The sequence below is a fragment of the Aspergillus welwitschiae genome (assembly GCF_003344945.1).
Source record: "Aspergillus welwitschiae strain CBS 139.54b unplaced genomic scaffold BDQ94scaffold_40, whole genome shotgun sequence".
Classification (NCBI taxonomy): Eukaryota; Fungi; Ascomycota; class Eurotiomycetes; order Eurotiales; family Aspergillaceae; genus Aspergillus; species Aspergillus welwitschiae.
Window position 1 is genome coordinate 34133 of NW_020798734.1, and position 19459 is coordinate 53591.

General features: G+C 50.7%; 7 protein-coding genes and 1 non-coding gene across 8 annotated transcripts; 3 read left to right on the forward strand and 5 right to left on the reverse strand.

Annotated features, from left to right (window-relative positions):
- Nucleotides 1–29: 29 nt before the first annotated feature.
- BDQ94DRAFT_174211 (uncharacterized protein) lies at nucleotides 30–1054 on the reverse strand (the record flags this gene model as incomplete). The annotated part of the gene is made up of 4 exons (XM_026772297.1): nucleotides 30–87; nucleotides 146–378; nucleotides 435–700; nucleotides 757–1054. The coding sequence occupies 4 exons, from the start codon at nucleotides 1052–1054 to the stop codon at nucleotides 30–32; spliced, it is 855 nt and encodes a 284-aa protein (XP_026621977.1).
- A 749-nt stretch (nucleotides 1055–1803) lies between these two features.
- Nucleotides 1804–3038, reverse strand: BDQ94DRAFT_151135 (retropepsin-like aspartic protease). Its single transcript, XM_026767709.1, has 3 exons — nucleotides 2911–3038; nucleotides 2718–2827; nucleotides 1804–2665 (listed from the first exon to the last, which is right to left on the reverse strand). Exons 1-3 carry the CDS (start codon nucleotides 2927–2929, stop codon nucleotides 1970–1972), a joined length of 825 nt encoding a protein of 274 aa, XP_026621978.1. The 5' UTR covers nucleotides 2930–3038; the 3' UTR covers nucleotides 1804–1969.
- A 1226-nt stretch (nucleotides 3039–4264) lies between these two features.
- Nucleotides 4265–7176, reverse strand: BDQ94DRAFT_174213 (retropepsin-like aspartic protease; the record flags this gene model as incomplete). The annotated part of the gene is made up of 4 exons (XM_026772298.1): nucleotides 4265–4374; nucleotides 4438–4833; nucleotides 6139–7071; nucleotides 7140–7176. The coding sequence occupies 4 exons, from the start codon at nucleotides 7174–7176 to the stop codon at nucleotides 4265–4267; spliced, it is 1476 nt and encodes a 491-aa protein (XP_026621979.1).
- Nucleotides 7177–9457: 2281 nt separating this feature from the next.
- Nucleotides 9458–11309, reverse strand: BDQ94DRAFT_162370 (uncharacterized protein; the record flags this gene model as incomplete). Its single annotated transcript, XM_026769531.1, has 5 exons — nucleotides 9458–9494; nucleotides 9667–9704; nucleotides 9975–10841; nucleotides 10972–11076; nucleotides 11151–11309. The coding sequence occupies 5 exons, from the start codon at nucleotides 11307–11309 to the stop codon at nucleotides 9458–9460; spliced, it is 1206 nt and encodes a 401-aa protein (XP_026621980.1).
- Nucleotides 11310–12917: 1608 nt separating this feature from the next.
- BDQ94DRAFT_183039 (amino acid/polyamine transporter I) lies at nucleotides 12918–15102 on the forward strand (the record flags this gene model as incomplete). The annotated part of the gene is made up of 8 exons (XM_026774304.1): nucleotides 12918–13040; nucleotides 13111–13181; nucleotides 13236–13259; nucleotides 13320–13409; nucleotides 13461–13543; nucleotides 13602–13999; nucleotides 14046–14375; nucleotides 14434–15102. The coding sequence occupies 8 exons, from the start codon at nucleotides 12918–12920 to the stop codon at nucleotides 14911–14913; spliced, it is 1599 nt and encodes a 532-aa protein (XP_026621981.1). The 3' UTR covers nucleotides 14914–15102.
- Nucleotides 15103–15405: 303 nt separating this feature from the next.
- Nucleotides 15406–15477, forward strand: BDQ94DRAFT_t222. The gene has a single exon. It is a non-coding gene; the product is annotated as a tRNA-Ala (tRNA).
- Nucleotides 15478–16041: 564 nt separating this feature from the next.
- On the forward strand, nucleotides 16042–17965 carry BDQ94DRAFT_174216 (GMC family oxidoreductase; the record flags this gene model as incomplete). The annotated part of the gene is made up of 2 exons (XM_026772299.1): nucleotides 16042–16278; nucleotides 16340–17965. The coding sequence occupies 2 exons, from the start codon at nucleotides 16042–16044 to the stop codon at nucleotides 17963–17965; spliced, it is 1863 nt and encodes a 620-aa protein (XP_026621982.1).
- Nucleotides 17966–18246: 281 nt separating this feature from the next.
- Nucleotides 18247–19176, reverse strand: BDQ94DRAFT_174217 (EGFR-like transmembrane domain-containing protein; the record flags this gene model as incomplete). Its single annotated transcript, XM_026772300.1, has 2 exons — nucleotides 18247–18911; nucleotides 18963–19176. 2 exons carry the CDS (start codon nucleotides 19174–19176, stop codon nucleotides 18247–18249), a joined length of 879 nt encoding a protein of 292 aa, XP_026621983.1.
- Nucleotides 19177–19459: the final 283 nt, after the last annotated feature.

Below are 19459 nucleotides of genomic sequence, written 5' to 3' on the forward strand. Positions count from 1 at the left end.
GGGTTATTATCGAACTTTAGATTTCGATATCATGAACATTGGCAGTCTCCCGAGTTCGAAATCAAGGCCACGTTCACCGCGGCAAACCTGGAAGGGTCAGCATTGTCGTGATAGAGTGTTCCTGGGCGATAGATAATTAACTCACGCAGTAGCCGCCGCAAAGATCTCAACCCTTCGAGCTCTGACCATCAAGCCCAGCGCCAGCGAAAAAGCAATGTTATACAGCATGATAGTGACCATCCTGATAGCAGTGTTTTTGATGAAGTATAGCACTATCATCGACGATGCAGGCAACACCGCAGCGATAATGACACTAAAAAAGTGGGTGCATGCCTTGATCTTCTTGTCACTATACTGCCAGGCGCCATTTTCATTGCGCTGTTTTGAACGCAATTAGCTCTCCGATGAAAAAGTAGTACTCGAACGATACTTACTTGATATTTCTCGCCCCAGCGCTTATGAAACCATGGGACGACTCGGTTGAATATCAACCGAGTTAGGTTGTCGACACCTTCATGTCTACTAAACAGGGCGATCATATCACTATCGTTCCGTTTATTGTAGACGTTCATCTCTGCAGCAGATTCAAAAAACATGTCCCCGCCTTCAGGCCGGTCAAGCCACTCTCGAAGCACAGTCAAGTCACATTTATCTGGCGTGCTGAGGCGCATGAGCTCCCGTTGTTGAATGATAGCATGGTCTACTCAGTCAGATCTGGGTTCTTCCAAATCCCACAAGTGAGTGGTAAGAACTAACTAAACTTTTCCATCAACTGCCGCGCTTCTTGAAATTTCGACCACTGCGTAGGATTGCCCTCTTTCAGGTCCCGTACTGAGAAGGGATACAGCTGCTTCTTCTCGTCCTGTGAGTCCTTGTCATCCTGAATGATGAAATCAAGGTCCTCTTCGAGGTTCGCTATCTCGGCTTGATAATAGAGAATACTTTTGATATTGAGTTTTGTGAAACGTCGGAAAATGGCTAGTCCCGGGTCGGCTTCTATGAACGCGGCGAGTTTGTCGTATCCTTCGACGGGACGGAGGTTTGCGGTAGACATTGTTCTTGTTTATTATGTTTTCTCATATTTTTATTATACTTGAAAAGAGGTCGATTTGGGGATAACACGAAATTTGAACTACTTATACATTCTGTTCATCTTGTAGGGCCTCGGCCTTCTCAGCCTGGTGTACATGTACGAGCCCCCATGCTCCGTGTGGCTGTGAATCGTACCCCTCATTCCGTAATCTTTGAGAAGCCTGAGAAGCTGACTAGAAACTAGTTCCATGCAGAGTGAGTGGGAAGGCAGACACACAGATGAACACCATCTCCTCGGGTAATATTCGTCTTCTGTGACAAGGCTTTTCACCAAACATACGAGGCCTTTTCTGTCTCCCCCACTGGGCTATCCTTGCGCTCGTATGGTGCAGGGTCATGTTGTTATATATTCATTATCCGATGAGCATAGCACATGACGTGAGGCCTTTCCCCCCTCCCTCCTGCTGTGCTGATGACACTTGCTGCCCTCTGACAGTCTCAATAAGGCTAAATAAGAGTGATAGCCTGATATGGTCCAGCGAAACAACATTTGAGTTTTGTCCCTGTAGTACGGTGTGATTCATGCATCTTAACCTGCGCACTAGAAGCGTTGTAGAAGTTGCATTTACGAACCCCGCATGAATGACTTGGTCTTCTGTGACTGGGTGATTCACATGATAGTCAGTCTTATTTTGACAAGCCGTTCAGTGCATAGGGCAGCTCTGCAGATTGGCCAGCACATACTCTACTATTGAGTTCTAAAATACGTAGGTAGCAACACTGCCAGGTAGCAGTTTGATATTATTCCAATCAGCCCGTCCCTGTGTTCTCCGAAATATTGTATGAGATAGAGCCAGTCTTTTATCCCAAAACATGTACATACAGTAAACGCCAGCAAATAAAACAAACCCTGTCTATGAATACATTATTGTAGTCGCTATGTCTGTTCCGGGTTACCGAGTCGTCTGGCAACCATAGGATCCATACGGTAAAGACCAATATCCCGGCATGAAGTGGTGCCAAGGATGATATCAAAACTGGTACCTCGAACAACGTAAAATTCGGCACAATATGGCTTTTCGTGGCCACAGATAGTCCATGTTGCCTGCACTTTACCTACGGGCCTCAATTCCCCCCGAGTGGTAGGTTGGGTTGGCGGGCCATCATATGGGTCCATGCGGACATTCATTCTCTGGAAGACATCGTGATCCATGAAATTAGCCTCTGTTTCAAAGTCCACTAGCATGCGTCGTCTCAATGGCTTGTCGAAAGTGGATATGAGAATATCGTAGATGAAATCACAATTTAGAACATCCTGCTGGTTATCGCGGTTTGGTGGATTACTGACAAGCACGGTCTGCAGAACTCCCGTTAGTCTCTCACGCTCTTCGGTGTGCTGGAAGCCCTCGCGGGTCTCATGCAACACCTCCTCCTTTTTAGCTGGCTCATCCAGAGGCATTTGAGAGCGTTGAAAGTCCTTTATACCCCAATACTCTGGCGAAAGTGGACGCTTTTCTGACGGATAGTAATCCTGAGGCGAAGGTAGAGACGCTTTCTGTTGCCCGTGCGTTTGGGTGGACCAGAGGGGAAAGAGAAACAAGTGTTTTGTCCCCTTTAGCGCAATCCGAAGGGCCTACTTCGCACTTTAGCACCAAGTATGTTTGAGATGAAGCCGCAGAACACACATGGCTTTTTATATTTCCACTTTGGTGGTGGCCATGGCTCATGGCCATTTTGTGATTTTTCTCATTTTTCCTCCATTTGCCACGCTCGCGTGGTGCCGTCGGTCTCGGGGCTAAAAGCCGGTCAATTCCTTGTCGGGTGTTGCGTGTTGCGGAGATTGCAGGGCAGGACGACGGTTAACAGAGCAGCACTTACATGGGTAATTGCCAGGCATGGAGATATCAGTCTTGAGGAAATCCCAAGTATATACAGAGGTTGACTAAGTATCTGGAGCCATTATGGGCGGTCGCGGTTGCAATACCCGGGCGGCGCGGGAGTTATCAACCCTGAGCCTCGCTTGAAGGCGGGGGTCACCACCTTCCAGTCAAGCCAGGGAAGGGCTGGAGCAAAAGACAAGTTTGGCTTGTGGCACAGGCACAACACAATCTATCCCTGGCGCCTGACCTTATGTGACGATAGGCCCCAAGCGATTAGTGGCTCTTCGGGTATTACTGTTCTGTTTCGAACACGGAATGGAAGCACTGGGAGGCCTTCCGCGGATGCAGCTCAGCCCACCAAGGAACATCTCTGAGAGGCTGACCGTCCGCCTTGACCAATCATTTTCATAATATGCCTGGCGGCTTCGCCTTCTATTCATTTGCATGAACAGAATTGAAGGATTGCTATCCCTGCACACGCTTAGCGTGGGGCCAGACTCCCGCATGGTGGCCTTCAGCCGATCGTTAAGACGCCCCAAGTGTTACATTTTACTCTGTCCAAAGTACATAAGAACCTACCCTGCTCAAGGCTGCTTGACTCTTCGAACAGGGCTTCACAGTCTCTGGAGCCCGGGAAACTCCCTTGCGCCACCTTCATCACTCCCCCGTGGCAAGGCAGTGATGTATGCTTGCTTTTAGTGCCCTTGTGGGTGCCTTTTCGTCTTTGCTTTGTTACACTCTCACTAATCCCAACTACCTCTCGTGATCGACTCTTCTGATTGCTAGTTCCCTGACTGAATCCGAGAAGCCTCCGAGAATTTCTTTTACCAGCGGTGAGTAGTGCTGACTGTGCGGGACATCAGCCCGGCACTTGACGGCCTGAACATCCGCCGAGCGAATGGCACACCTCGGTGAGTTAACTAGAGAAGACTAGTTCTGCAGGTGCCACCTGATATGTCTCGTTTTGTCTTCCTACAGCGGGATGATGTGGGAGGATTTGATCCTACACAACAGTAGGACAGATCGTCCCGAATGGACAAATCAAGTCCGTGTCAATCCCCGCTCCCCTCCTAGCGCCCAGAGACTATCGCTGTTGGAGCGCCCATTACCCCCTACCTACGGAGTACAGTCATTATGCGTAAGGGTGATCTCATACTTGTGACAGGTTGTTCTCAAGTTTCAAGGAGCAGTTATTCACATCCAACAGATTCATCAGCTCAACCGCATACTAATGTAGCCTATTCGCTGCCTTTGCGTCATCCCTCGCAATCCTGGCGATAATCCCGGCACAGTGAGTCTTGCAATCGACGCGCTTCATAATTCCGCCTTGTCGCCAATCCAAACCCATTCTGTTATTTACCCTGAGAAGCCTGCTTTTTCTGCTGTTCACGCAACTGCTGGTTCTTCTTCGCCAAAGCTTCCTCTTTCTCCCGCTTCTTTTTCTCCTGGGCCGCCTTATCATCTAGAACAGTGTTCAGTTTGCATCACTTCTTCGTTGGCTAAACAGAAAACAAGACAGACTCACTTGCACTCTGCGATGCGAGCTGGGTAACAGCAACTGGAAGGGCATTCTTATCCGTGAACCGTCCGACACTGCACTGAGTCCCTAGAATCGCATCATACTGGGTATCCAAGCGCGCTTCAACGTCGTTCAGGGAAACGTAGAAATCTTGTCTCCACAGTTTGGTTTCGCTTTTCTTCCCAATACTTAGGCGGACTACATCGCGCACTGTGTATGAAACGCTATCGGAATCGTAGAACGTTTTGGGTATCTCATTGCGCTGCAGCAGAATTCCTTCCAGCCTTTGGAGACCCCTCTGCGTGAGAATATTGACGTCCAATTGCTCAGAGAAAGCAGCCTTTAGATAGACGGTGTCTTCATCTTCTGGCCTGATGCAACGAATTTCTATGCTCTTGGGTCCTGTCTGAGTGATTATGACTGGTGAGCGCGCCTAGGCTATAAATGTATAACTATAATAAGGAAGGGAAAAGAGGGTTCAGAAGCCCTGTGTAAGGTACCAAACGTACCATGGCTTTGCGTTGGGTGTACTTGCTTGCTGTTACGGCTCTGTCGGTTCACCCCAGAGGAAGCGTAAGCTTCGAACTGCTGTCTGTGGATGGCCTCACACAGAGAACGCTGCCACATTCATATACACCAGACATTATCTGGACTACCCAAGAGCCGCAGACTCGACGGACTGACTGACTGACTATCCACGCGCAACCCCTCGTAGGTGGGATGTGCGACTGCTCCATCCACCATCAATCCGTACTCCGTAGATCGCATGCACTCCTATTTTCTTCTTCCTTCCCCATGCCCTTTGTTTGTTACGCGAGGCTGCACACAGTTCCCCCCCTTCTTCCCTCGCCCTTTCTATCCACCAAGCAGCGGAGCTCTTGCCATAGTATAGGCGCAGCTGGTGGTGGTTATTCGACATGTCGTGCAGATTGGGCATAAATGAACAGGATCCGGCTGGGTATTCATGTCACTAGACGAAGCCAGCCCCTCACAATCATTGGCGCCAGTAGTTTCTTTTGCATGAAAGGATCGTTGCCGATAGCGGTGCGGGGATGTGCGACCGGAGGGAAACGAGAAATGGCTGCAGATAGCCAGCACTGACGTGCCACACACACACCCGCAAACAAAGTCCATTTACATTAAGTACGTAGTTGACGATGACATGTCCATATCCACATTCATGGGAATTAAAAGTGTCACTGCATGTAACACACAGTGGTCCTATCGTTAATCAACAAATATCCCGCGAATCAACTATTGAAACATGCCCTTGCCTTGTCCAATGCCCTCCCAACCAGTCAAGATAAAAACCCCTTTCCACAAAACGCCGCCCAAGGTAACTAGGTTCGAGAGACAAATCATCAACACACTTCCAATGCGCCTCAATGGGACATGTACAACGTAGCTAATCATAAATCAAATACATCCGGTCGTATTAAAATTGCGAGTCATTAACTGGTCAAAACCCTTTGCTGTGTCTGTGCAAAGCTGGGCAGCCAGCACCTGCCCAAAAGTACCGGTGTGATGCAATATCCGCAGCTGCCCTTACTGGTATCACCATCAATCATAAAGTAGGTATAAGAAATGCGTGTTGCCTCCCAATGGCGGGATGAGCTTGGTGTTCATAGACAATGGGTTAGAGTATCGTCATGTGCAAACATGAAATTGTTCAGATTCATGCACAGGAAGACGACCGGATCATCGTACGCCGTTCAAGGCCAGGTCCGGATTTGAGGATTCTCAATCTCTTGATATCCTTTCTTCCCAGGATGATGTTATAATTCTTCATATCCACAACCAGGAAGTCACTGGTGAAGGTCTTCTCGCGTTGTGCAAAGTGCCATTCAACGCCTTTTGCAATGCCGATCGGCTTGATTCTGTCTTTGCCGGTTTTGGTCTGCAATGGGACGAGTTCCTGATCGCAACGCTCGATCTCTAACTTCAACTCCCGCTGTAAATCAACATCCATTAAATTGGCTGATGCTTGTGTGTCCAGGGCCATCAATGTCGGGACCTTCTCTTTAGGGTCGCTGCCGATCATGAACACCGGCTCGTTATACTCGCTGTTCGTCGAAACCGGGGAGAGGTTCACCTGGGACATGCGGTCCAGCGACGTTGCTCTGATATCTTCATAATCACCTGGTAGTCTAAATTCGGTTTGTGGGTCCGATGGGGTTGTTTGATCGGTGCTAATGCCTGTGCTGACTAGGGTGGATGGCCCTGGAGACACTGCTGTGCTTATCCCGCTACTTGATGATGCGGAATCGGAGTTGCGACCGTCAGTTCTCGGGCTGGAAATCATAAATCTGTATGAATCGGGGTTGTCGTACGTTGGGATGTCCGGGGGGTTTCTCTGGTCGCCCATTACGGGACGACGTACCCGTCCATCATGGTTTCGATTCGACTCGTGAAGCTGTTGCCGTCGGTTCATCGTGAACTCACGGCCGATCATAGGCTGTCTGGCCTGGGGCCCCACAGGGACGAGCTCACGGCCGGTTTCCCGATTGTTCATCTTCACTTTATCTTCTGATCTTTGTTGGTGATCGAATATCTTTCGCGGGAGGAAAAGGGAGAGTATGCGCTTCGCGGACCGAAGCAGGCCGCGAGCTCGTGAGTGCTTACCGACGTCACCGAGGCTGTCTGAAGCAGGAACCGTGGTCAGTCATGAGAAACTTGTATATGATTATCATGATGCAGCCGATACTCACGACCTTCAGGTATAGATCTAGCCAAAGAGTTTTCCATTATCGATGTTGAATGAAAGGCCGTTGTCTTGACGGCCTGCTCCGCTTCGCTCCCTCTGATGACGTACCCAGCCAGACAGCTCCAGATGATAAGGAGCAGGGTGTGGGAGCCTTTCAGGAAGAGCTACGGACCTGGATACCAGTCGCGATAGTGCTGCCAGCTGCAGAAAAGCATGGAGGTTGTGCGAAGAAATGCCACCGCGAAGAGAGAGATGGAGGAGGCAAGAAAGCGTTTTGCACCACGTCTGAGCGGTCTCTTGGGGCTTTTCCCTCACAGCAACGTTAAACGACGGTGGAAGGGCGCTGTTAGTCATCCAGTGTGCCTGGGTAGGCTTGATTGGGCACAGACTAATTGTAGCCCATGAGGGAGGGACCCTGGCCAGCCTGCGAATGAGAATGAGGACTGGTGTCAGGGAGAGGATGGGTTGCCCATGAAGAGGTAAAGCTTCGCCGATGTAACAGGAAGCGGCACTTGACTGTAAGAGCCGCCACTTGTAAGCTCAACCCAAGTCCTGAGGTCGGGCCAGTCTCGCCCGCAGGCTGGTGGCATCAGCGGGGAATGGGATGGAGACCCTTTTGAGATGGGCCACCTCTACGTCACAATACCAGATCTCGTTCTTCAGTACGGAGTAGTAGCTGCCGCCGATAACAAGGTGGGTCAACAGAAGGGTCTACTTTTTGGCTAGAGCTCTGACTTGGTGCTATAGTTCTATTCTGTGGACAAGCATGACGAGCGACAGCTCCTATGGAGTTGCAATGTGCATACCTTAGCTCCCGGACTCTAGTCACAAATGCAATTGTTTGTGAACCTCTTTATTGTCTTGCACCGCCTCTAATCACAGCCTCATGCGGGCGGAGTCTTCCTTGGCCAAGCAGCTCCCAGGGTCTTCCTTTTCTCCCTGCGGTGATCATGAAATTGTGCCAGTGGGCACGATGCCCAGAGGCGGAGTCGAGAGGGGGAGGCAAAAAGCCAAGGCTGTCCTGCGTTGTCACGAATTGCTTTTTCTTCCAAATCCCCTCGCGATCCCCCCAACGAATTCATATCTTCTTCTAACCTCGGCATCTCTGACGAGGCCATTTCTGTGCGGCGTGCCGTCAGAGTCGTTTCCAGAGAGGGTTCGTCGTGTAGCGCTCTGAACATGGCAGTGAGAGACCGGCAATCCGACATTGCAATCCCACCATAATAGAGTTTAGGAGGCTTTTTGCTTCAAACGTGCGATGCATGCCATTTTCTGGAATCATTCCGCTCTCGGGAGGTATTTACCTTGCTTTGCTTTGCAGTGTCACACAGCCGCTTTCTCTCCTATGTGTCTAAGGAACAGGTAAGCTAGCAGAGAAAATAGCTATCATTTTCTGCCATGGGTTGAGGTTGGTAGGATGAATGTAGATTTTGCCCTCATTTTCTGTGCTTATTAGTCTCTACGCTATCTAGTCTGTCTCGGACCTATTACTGTGTAACAATCATCACCAGTTATCATAATTGACAGGTGAGAGGCGCACTCTTAACTGAGCTACAATGAGCGTGATAGAGGCAGTGAGAAGGGAGTAGGACCAGAGTCGGCCGCCCTGTCTATGAAGGATCCGAATCGATAGAAAAGGCCGTGACAACTGTGACAACTGTGACAACTATGCAGCAGGTGGGCGGTTGCCTCAGCAGTTTCAGTGTCAGTCACACGAGGGGAGGAGAAGGGCACATGCACGCCACCGATTTCGGACATAGGCCCGGGTGCGGGTGACAGACTGACAAGAGTTAAAGATCTGCAGCAGTCAGAACACCTTACTCTTGTCCTGGAGAGCAGTGCGGAGTACTCCGTACATACAACAATAAATCCGTCGTTCAGATCCCTGCCTCTCATAATTGCAATAATAATTAATGACTTGCATACTGGAGCACAAAGGCTTTTGTCTCAGCTCGTTCTGGTCTGATCCGTTTCAACCGAGCTCGGACGCACTCAATTGACGGCTCTCATTTGCCAATGTATTGATTGGATGGATTGATGATTGGATCGGTTCCGACTCGACTAGATCGGGAATAGTTACTTTGGTTAGTGTTGACTAACTTAGCCAAATTGACTACTCCGTAGTTACTTTGTCGTGATTATTGTTGGGTGGAGATGAGAAGTCTAGAAGGACGGGCCACATGCAAGCCACGTCAGTGTCGGAGACTAGAGAGTTGGTTAGTTTATTGTAGAGGGAGTTAGGATAGTCTACTTTGTAACTAGTAGCGGAGGGATCGCGAATGAAACAATTCCAATGTCTTGAGGTATTTAGTGACTTTTATTTTACCCGAGTCGAGACCATTGGGGTCTAGTTTGCTTACTTACTTAGTTTAGAGTAGACCATTCCGTTGTGATACTAGATAAGTTACTTGGGGACTTAGTGTGGTGGTTAGATTAGATTGCGAGCCAGCCCCTATTCCATTCATGGTGGAACTTCCGGTGTCGCGGCGGTGCTTGGCTTTCGGTTCTTCCGTGCTTACGGGTACACTTACACTGCTTGTGCTTGTTGCTGTTGCTTGTCTCTCTTGCACTGCATAAGACTTAGATAAGGTGATGTCTCATGTACGACGAGCCAATAGTTCATCACATGAGCTAGTTACAGAGTAAAACAGCTTGAGGGTAAATAATGTACATGAAGTCCACAACCAAATCCACGGAGAAAATCCAGTATTATTGCATCTCATTCATCCACCATTAAGATAGAAGAGAGAATATACGAATGTTCAGTTATTAGAAAACTAAAAAGAAAAGAAAATCGGACAAAACAAGGGTATAATCATGTCTCCACCTCCTCACTAACCACCCACGTCCTCACCTCCCGAATAATCCCCGCCTGACTGGACTGACTATCATCATCCGACAACCTCGCTGCCGATACCGTCGTAATGTTCCCCTGTCCAGCCCCCATTCCCACCAGCTCGTGCTCTCCACTGCGTGTATACTTGCTCTCTGTGCGATTCGCCGACCGTGTCGTCGACCATTTTGATCTGTTGTTCGTCGATCGGTAGTCCACGCCTTGGATCCGGAGGCCGTTCGATTTGAGCATGTTTAGGAATGGTTTCAGTTGCGCCCAGCAGGCTGTCACGATGCTGAGACATTGGATCGTTTCCACGCTGATGGTTACCCCCCAGGTGGAGAAGGAGGGGTCATGGGTTGCGTCGTTTTGAGAGACTAGGATGAGTTCCACGATGCTGATGAGGATAACTCTGTTCGGAGGATTGGTTTGGTTAGTGGGTGATACATTTGGGTAATGGGGGATTGGACTGACAGGACTCGAGATAAAAAGATACTTGCGAACACGAACTTGCGTTTCCAGGACGTTTGGATGCGCGCGATCAAGTAGAGCGCCTGCGAGGTGATCATGGTGTCGGTCACAATGTTCATGATTCCCGTAAAGTAGTGCCATGCTATCTGTTGGGCTGGTTAGTGTTGTCGCCCTCTTGTTGGTGTATACTTGCGGGTGGTGGGAGATAATACCAGGTTCATGCATTTCCCCGTGTAGTAATTCCAGGTCCTCGGTACGCTGCATTGAAAGGCGGTTCCCAGTAGACATATCACGGCCATAACGGTCACCGATATTTGCACCACGTTGGCGACGCGATGATCTTTGGCTGTCGGCGTCAGGTTGCGGATGAAACATGAAAGGGATATCTTCGAGAAATAGAGACTAGGGATGTAAAGGAGAGCGGCGGCGTATTGCGACTGAATTGATACCGATTGTTCTTCAGTGAGGATCCCGGGGGGTTGAGGCGACTGCGGAAAGGCATATTTCATACTGGTGCAGGTGTAGCTCATACCTTCATCATGTTGTCGAAGCGCTCCGGGGTGAGCGTGGAGAAGTGGTATCCATATCCGTTTGCGACAGCCATCGATACAGCGATGGATTGGCCGATACAGAAGATCTGTGGCGCCCCATCCAGAGCAAGTAGTTAGCCTGCTGGAGCTTTGTGAGGGTCTAGGCGGAAGATCGACATACCAGCGATACAACTATGAGATAGTCATCGTTTGTGAGCGTGCGGAACGAGCCGTACTTGGTCCCCAGTCGAAAGATGACGCTCAGCGACGCAGTCACGAGCAGGAACCATGTCGATACATTGACGGCCGGATCTTTGGTGTCTCCAGTGAACCGTCCCATGAAGGGCAATCAGAGTGCTGACGCTGATTCTCGGCGGGAATCATGTCACGCCAGTGATCTGGATTGCTGGAGATAATAAGAGTCGGCTGACGGCGCTGGGTTGGGTCTTGCGAGACCGGGCACGATCTAGAGTAAATAATAATACGGAGTACCGGTGCCGAGAAATCGATCGATGCAGGGCCTTTGACTGAGGTAGATTATCGCCCGGAAGCACCAGGGAAAGGGAGGTAGCCGGGCAGTCATTCTGGTGTGGACAGAGAGGGTTCTTGGAAAACGCCCCCTCCTCCTGAGGAAGGATGGGAAATCGCATGGCCAGCTGGGATCAGGATCCTGGTGCGTTCATTTGTCAACCGAGCGGCCGTCATCAATTGGAGTAATGCCAATAGACTTTGGCTACTCGAGAGAAAGTCTGACCAGGATGGTGGTTGATTGCATGGAAGCCGACGGTGAGACGACGGCGGGGGACAACCCTGGTCGGGTTTAATTTACTCTGGGCTGGCCAGTTTTTCTTCGTATCTTGGCCCGACCTTCGACCGGCGGATTAATTGTCCCCCTCCAGATATTCTCGATATTAATGTCTGTTATTAGTCTTCGCGCCGACCACGGTCCCGTCTTCCACTCCATCTAGGTGAGCCTAATTTCTCTTATCCGCCTGCCTTCTTTGTCGTGTTTCCCGCTCAAGCGATTCGCGGTACCACATCAGCACTAGATCCTTGGATCGATCCAACACACGCGGCCAGACAAATGAACTATGCAGGTGCTCACAGAGATCTTCTTTGATGTGCTGGCTGCTTCTAAATACGATCATATCAAACTGGCATTCATGCCCATAAGCATGTAAGCATGGGACTTAGGGGAGAAAGGAGGGAGGGCAATTGGAATGCTGGCCGGCCTGGCTCGATAGAACTAGGATATCATGCGGTCGCAGAGGCGAGTCCCGCCGGAAGAAATGATAGCTGAGTCCGAGGCAGGCCCACCAGTCACAAATGCCAGTCACGATTGATTCTGGCTCAATTAGCAAAGTCCGGCCCATGCAAGGTGTCTGCGCCGGGCGGGGACTGGGGCCTGCCATCCATCCGTTCTCTAGTCTAGCTTCCAACGCTAGATTAGCAGCACCCCGTTAGATTAGTAGACCGGGGGTGGTCCCGATGGCCTCCACTTGCCACTCACTGACCCTACTACCCACAAGGTACATACTAGTATAGTAGAGGTGGTTAGTGGTTACATCTCCCCTATCGGGCCTGGCCTGACCCGCCTCCAGAAAGCTTACCGCGTGCAGCGTTCAGCTTCTGTTATTGTTCAGGGTCATTGTTGGTTACCCCTGGACGCATATAACCATCGGGCTCCGGCTGGTGAACCCGGCGCCCTCCGTGCGTGTATGGACGCCCCAGTGCACATGCTAAGCAACGACACTAGACACGGTAGTGGCGTTGGAATGCTGCATCTCGACTAACGGCCTTAATTTCTGCTGCATCTCGGTTCTTGACGTTGCAGTGGACTAGGTGGCCAGTTGTCTGTTATATTAAACGGTCGCTCCCTGGACGCCGCGCTGCGTCTGCAACTCTCCGCCCTCACGCCGGTCGTGGTCTCTGCAATTGAGTTTTCATCATGGCGTCCTACGAATTGAAGAACCGAGCCAGCTCGGCCAACCGAGAGGTAAACGGTACCGACTCGGAAGATGCGCGTGATAACTTGGCTCTTGCACGTTTGGGCAAGAAGCCTGTCCTGAAGGTATGTCCCCAGCCATTCAATATTATGCTGTGGGCTTAGGGAAATTGATGTTTTTCTTGTGCTCTTGCAGCGGAACTTTGGTATCCTCTCGATTATCGGTCTCAGTTGTACCATTCTCGGCACATGGGAGGGTATTCTATCGTAAGGCCATCTAAAATTATGAGAGTCCAGAATATTGCAGCTGACAGAGACTAGGACGTTCACCATTCCCCTCGAAAAGTCGGTTATTCCATGTACAGCCCTTGATCGCACCATGGGTGTAGCTGACTGAACAAATAGTGGTGGATCTGCTGGTGCGGTATACTCTTTTATTTTTGCATGGACGGGAACGGCCTGCTGTTTCGTGCTGTTGTCCGAAATGGCGTCCATGTAAGTGGAAATCAAAAGATCCATTCCCTGGTGGTAAACTGACCTGCCAAGGGCGCCGACTTCCGGAGGCCAATATCACTGGTGTGCCATGCTTGCGCCTTATAAGCATATGAAGTTCCTAAGTTACATCACAGGTGCGCTCTTCCGTTCCCCTGTTACAGCGACCGTGTAATGTACTGATCATCACTGCAGGATGGTTGACCGTGATCGGATGGCAGGCCGCCTTCGCATCGTCGTCCTACATGGCTGGCACTGAGATCCTGGGTGCCATTATCTTGGGCCGGAACACCTTCAACTCTGAGCCCTACCAGGGTACCCTTCTAATGTGGGCGGTTGTGGTCGTGGCCCTCATTGTGAATATTATCGGAGGAAAGTTCCTGCCTCGCCTGGAAACCCTCATCCTCATGATCCACATTCTGGGATACTTTGGTGTGCTCATCCCCATGACTTATATGTCCGACCACAAGTCGACCGAGGAGGTCTTCAAGGACTTTACCAATGGCGGACACCTCTACACCGACGGTCTGTCCTTTTTCGTCGGTATGACCGGTTGTGTGTTTGCCTTTGCGGGCGGTGATGCTGCCGTGCATGTAAGTTGCCATCATCAGCAGAAAAGACAGTGTCTAACTCGTATAGATGGCCGAAGAAGTGAATCATGCCACGGTCGTCATTCCCCGTGCCATTCTTCTCAGTGTTGCAATCAACGGCACCTTGGGCTTCACCATGCTGATCGCCACTCTCTTCTGCATGGGCAGTGTTGATGCGGCCCTGGAGTCTCCCACAGGCTACCCTTTCATGGAGATCTTCCAGCAAGCAACCGGTTCGGTCGCAGGTGGACTGGGCTTGTCCTCCATCCTCGTCATCGTCGGTATCTGCGCCGCCCTGGCCATGTTGACAGCCACCTCCCGCCAGTTCTGGTCGTTTGCTCGCGACCGTGGTGTCCCTGGCTGGCGAGTCTGGAGCCACGTATGTCCCGCCTATCTCTTACCCCATACTACAGAGGACATCGCTAATATCAACACAGGTCTCCAATCGTACCTTCCTCCCCACTTACTCCATCCTCCTCACCATGACCGTTTGCTGCCTGCTCGGTCTGATTAACATCGGCTCCGCCGTCGCCCTCAACGACGTCGTCTCCATGGCTGTCTCGGGTCTGTACTCCTCCTATCTGATCGTGGCGGTTCTTCTTCTCTGGCGTCGCTGCACCGGCGCCATCAACAACTACAACGCCAGCGACGACACCGTCGTCAATGTCCCCGGCGCCAAGCTCATGTGGGGTCCGTTCCACGTCCCGGGCATCTGGGGTATTCTCATCAACACTTATGCGGTGATCTACATCGTTATCGTCATCTTCTTCAGTTACTGGCCCACCGAGTTGCCGGTGTCGGTAACGACGATGAACTACAGTGTGGTGGGTACGATGGGAGTCGTCATTCTGGCTATTATCTATTATGTGGTGAGGGCTCGTCATGTCTACACGGGTCCTGTTATTGAGATCTCGTGAGGATGAGAGCGGAAGATGTGTCAGGTAGTGAAAGAGGGAAGCGGGTGGGAAAGCACAAGGGTTAGGCGAATGAGCGTGCTTTCGGTATCGTTTTTAATTCTCTCTTCGGGATTTTGCTGTTTAATTTGGCACTAGGCTGCGTATATCAAAAGTTACATAGTATTCCCTTTCCTAGAAATAATATTCAGCACTATTTTACTGCACTAGCTGGGGTCTGATGCTACCTGATGAAGCCCTGCTTCAGGCTGAAAGAATAATGTTCGGGTAGTACGACGCATGCGTTCACAATCGCCTAATTCTCTCTTTATCGTCACTGGGGACTGCGATAGCCATAATAGGCTGAATGTCCGTCTCCCCGACTATTCCCCGAGAAATATCGCTTGGGGTCATTAGCATGTGACTGAGACCGAGCGCCATGTGCGGCCTCGGGATGAGCATGTGCTTTAGTGTTGCCTTATAAAGTAAAATAATAAGCAAGTCTTCAACAGCAAAGGGGCTGTGGTTTAGTGGTATAATATTCCCTTAGCATGGGAGAGGTCCGGGGTTCGATTCCCCGCAGCTCCAGCTGTTCTTTTTGTCTTTTTTTGGTCGCTACCCGCAGCAGTCCCACTTTCCATTTCACACGGGGTGATGGAGACATTCTCGTTTTTTTTGCCCCTGATCTTGGACAACTATGCTCCACGCTCTAGATCGAGATCTCCCAGCAACCCTGGAGGGAATCCCTGGATATTTAACACATTCTCAAGCAGCGGGTGACCCACTGTTCTTTCACCTACTCAAATCCTCTATAGGAGTCTAACATAACGTCAGCTTATGTACTGCACAACAGCCTGGCTAGAACAAGTAGCATCGACACGGTACAACCCGAGTATGTCTTTTTCTCTCTTACGTAGAGTGTATATGCCCGGTAGCATGGAGGGGCAAGTAGTTGTTTATACTCTACACCGGCGCCGCTGAAGTCATGGACCCAGATCACTAAGTTCCGGGGTATATGAAGCTTGCTCCCTGCAGTCATTTTGTCCAGGAGTCACTTCCATATACTGCATTGCACCCATGATAGAAGCCATCATCCTTCATGTCAAGATGCACCCAACCCTCAGATAATCCACCCATCTCACAAGCATCACAATGGATCCAACCCCAGTAACGGACTTCATCCACGACACCTTCGACTTCATCATCGTCGGCGGAGGCACCGCAGGCCTTGTCCTCGCTGCTCGTCTATCCGAAGATCCCAACATTCGCGTTGGAGTCATCGAAGCCGGGCTCTCGCGACTAGGTGATCCGAAGGTGGACACACCTACCGGAATGGCCATGGCCCTGAAAGATCCAGAGTACGACTGGTGCTTCCAGACTTCACCACAGGTATGTCCTATCCACTATCAGACATGAGATAATATCCAAGCTCACAATCAGCAAAATGTAGAGCGGCGCAAACAACAAAACCTACGCCACCCATCGCGGCAAAATGCTCGGTGGTTCCAGTGGCTTCAACTTCATGATGTCCGGGCGACCCACGGAGGAAGAGATAAACGACTGGGGCAAGGCCACGGGAGTAAAAGGGTGGGAGTGGTCTGATTTACTGCCGTATATCAAGAAGCATGAGAGGTTAGAGGTGGATCAGCCGAATATTATGTCCCGGGATACAAATATCTGTCCGCTAGAACCTGGTCTACATGGGACTGATGGACCGATTCACCATTCGTTTGGGACTTGGCACCCGCCGTTTGAGAAGGTTCTCATACCTGCTCTTGACACTGTCTCGGGATTATCGCGACCAGAGAATCCATATGCGGGAAACCACCTGGGGTTCTATCGCACGCTGTTCACGATCGATCGCACCGGCAAACCAGTACGCAGCTACGCTGCGAGCGGATACCTAGCTCCGAACGCCGGTCGTTCGAATTTACGGGTCCTGACAGACGCGCTCGTATGCAAGGTCACGCTCGGGACGAACGAGCACAGCGAACGTCAGGCGACGGGCGTGGAATTCCTGCATCAGGGGACGTCGTATACCGTGCGTCCACGCAAGGAAGTCATCCTCAGCGCAGGCACAGTACAGAGTCCACAGCTCCTAGAGTTATCAGGGATAGGCGACCCGAATGTCCTAGGCCGGATCGGCATCCCCTGCATCGTTCCGAACATGGACGTGGGAAATAATCTCCAAGAGCAGGCGCTGTGCTCCGTCGTGTATGAACTAGCACCGGGTTATACCTCTGTCGACTCGCTACTCCGTTATCATGCTGTCTTCGCGGAACACCAGAAACTATATGAAGAGGAACACACCGGTGTATTGTCCGGACCGTTAAGTATAACGGGCTACACACCCTACGCGACACAGGTTGAGAAAGAGGACCTCGAGAAAACTGTCGCCTGTTTCCTCGATCCCAAGAACGCGTCCACGAAACAGGACACTGTCCTCCAGAATAAACAACGGAAGATCATCGCAGCACGTATCCAGGACCCTACCTGTCCCTGTATTCAGTACATGTGCGCGCCCGAGAACTTCGATACGGCCCGCGCGGTTGATAACCTCGGCGCAGTCATGCCCGGTCCGCCGTCTGGGTTTAATGACTGCTACTCTATCACGACGAGCCAGATGCATCCTGTGTCTCGGGGCCGGGTGCACGTTGTATCGGATGATCTGAAGCAAGCTCCAGATATTAGTCCGGGGCTGTTGGCTCATCCGGCTGATGTGGATGTGCTTGCTGCGGGGGTTAAGTTTGCTGATAGGGTGTTTCGGTCGGGGTTGATTGGGGATAAAGTTGCGAGGAGGGTGAGACCGGATCCGGGGGTGGATGTTGGTGTCAGGGATCAAGCGAAGGATTTTGTGAGGGAGAATGCGGTTCCATTTCAGCATTTGGTTGGAACGTGTGCTTTGGGGATGGTGGTGGATGAGAGGTTGAGGGTGAAGAGGGTCAAGGGTTTGAGGGTTGTTGATGCGAGTGTTGTGCCTATGATGGTGAGTCCGTCGTTGGCGGCGGTGGTGTATGCTGTTGCTGAGAAGGCGGCGGATTTGGTGAAGGAAGATTGGGGGTTGGTTAATGAGTAGGGGAGTTGGTATGCTTTGCGGGTTGTATGTTTGCAGGGGAATCACATTCACTATGGTGTTTGTTGACTAGCAAATTGGACTGGGCCGTTATTCAGTCTACCAAGAGTGTCGAGTACAGTGGTATTTGCTTGTTGTTCTTCTATTTGTAATCTCTGTATCAGATTTCACCTTTCAATATTCAGATCCAAGCATTAGTTATTAGACATTGGCCATATGCAACCAAATAGCACCCCAGATGGCCATCATCATAGCACAATATGTACAGCCCACACAATCTCACCTCACGCACCAAGCTCATTCCGAGGCGTTCCCATTATCTCGCTCACCGGTCTATGATTTGACACCTCTTCTATACCTTCCGTGTCGAAAGACGGAGAAGGCAGTTCCGCGATTACTGTTTCCGCCCTGGACATGCGAGTATCCAAGGTATCCTTTGCCGCGCCAACCATCACAGAGGGTGTTGGTTCATCCGAATTTGGAGTCTCGTCCAACCCCCTCGCTCTTTGCGATCGACGGCGATACAAAAAGATTAATGCCCCAATGATGGACATAGCCAACACTCCTAGCGGGACCCCGAGACCAATCCCAACTTTCTGTGCGACAGTAAGACCACTGCTATTATCGGCAGTAGAGGGGATAGAGGACGCTGCTGTTGTCTCGGCCACCGCGGTGCTGGTACCATGTGAAGAGGACGTAGATGTGGATGTTGCAGAAGTAGTGCTGGAAGTGCTGCTAGAAGTGCTGCTGGTCGGGTCGTACATGTTGTAAAATTCGGGTGGGGGGTCATCTTTCTGACGCTTGCTCACACCGAACTTGACACTGGTGAGTACTGGTGGGTCAAGATTACCGAACATGTCCAGTGAATCGAGCTCGAACGCGCAGCCGGACTCTCTGTAGTTGTCGCGGGTTGCGTTCCAGACGTAGCTGTAGGGGTTGGTGACGTTTACTATGAATATATCAGTCAGTGTTCAATTGAGGCAGCCGTAGGTGTACAGACATAGCAGAGATATCTTGGTGTTGCACACTTCATAGAGAGAAACGCGCGATGTCACCACATCCCATGATACATTGACCAGGTCTCCCACGATGAATTCATATTCGGTTGCTGTCGGATAGGTGAAGCTCTCTGCTTGAACAAGGCATCTGTATTGAAGGACAAGCAGAATGCATACGTAGTTTGCGATTCTGCTGGAATCTCGTTGGAACATCATTTTGGACCTCGTTCGTCCAGCATGCATGGACATAATCAGAACAGCATTGATTCTCAGCAGGAGGTTCCGATCTTTTGAGAGATCCGATAATTGAGTTAATTACTGTCTCAGCCACCCCGGGCTGCTGTTCTGTTTTTATCGTGCGGGGAAAGGCTATCCCTGCAAGTCACCGTCTTCGCGTTACCCAGTTAGTCCGGCTAGCCAAGATCATGTGAATTCGGGGCGAGGGTTCAATTCATCGCCTGCCATGGGTCATCTCAGGCCTCGAGGCTCAGAATAGATC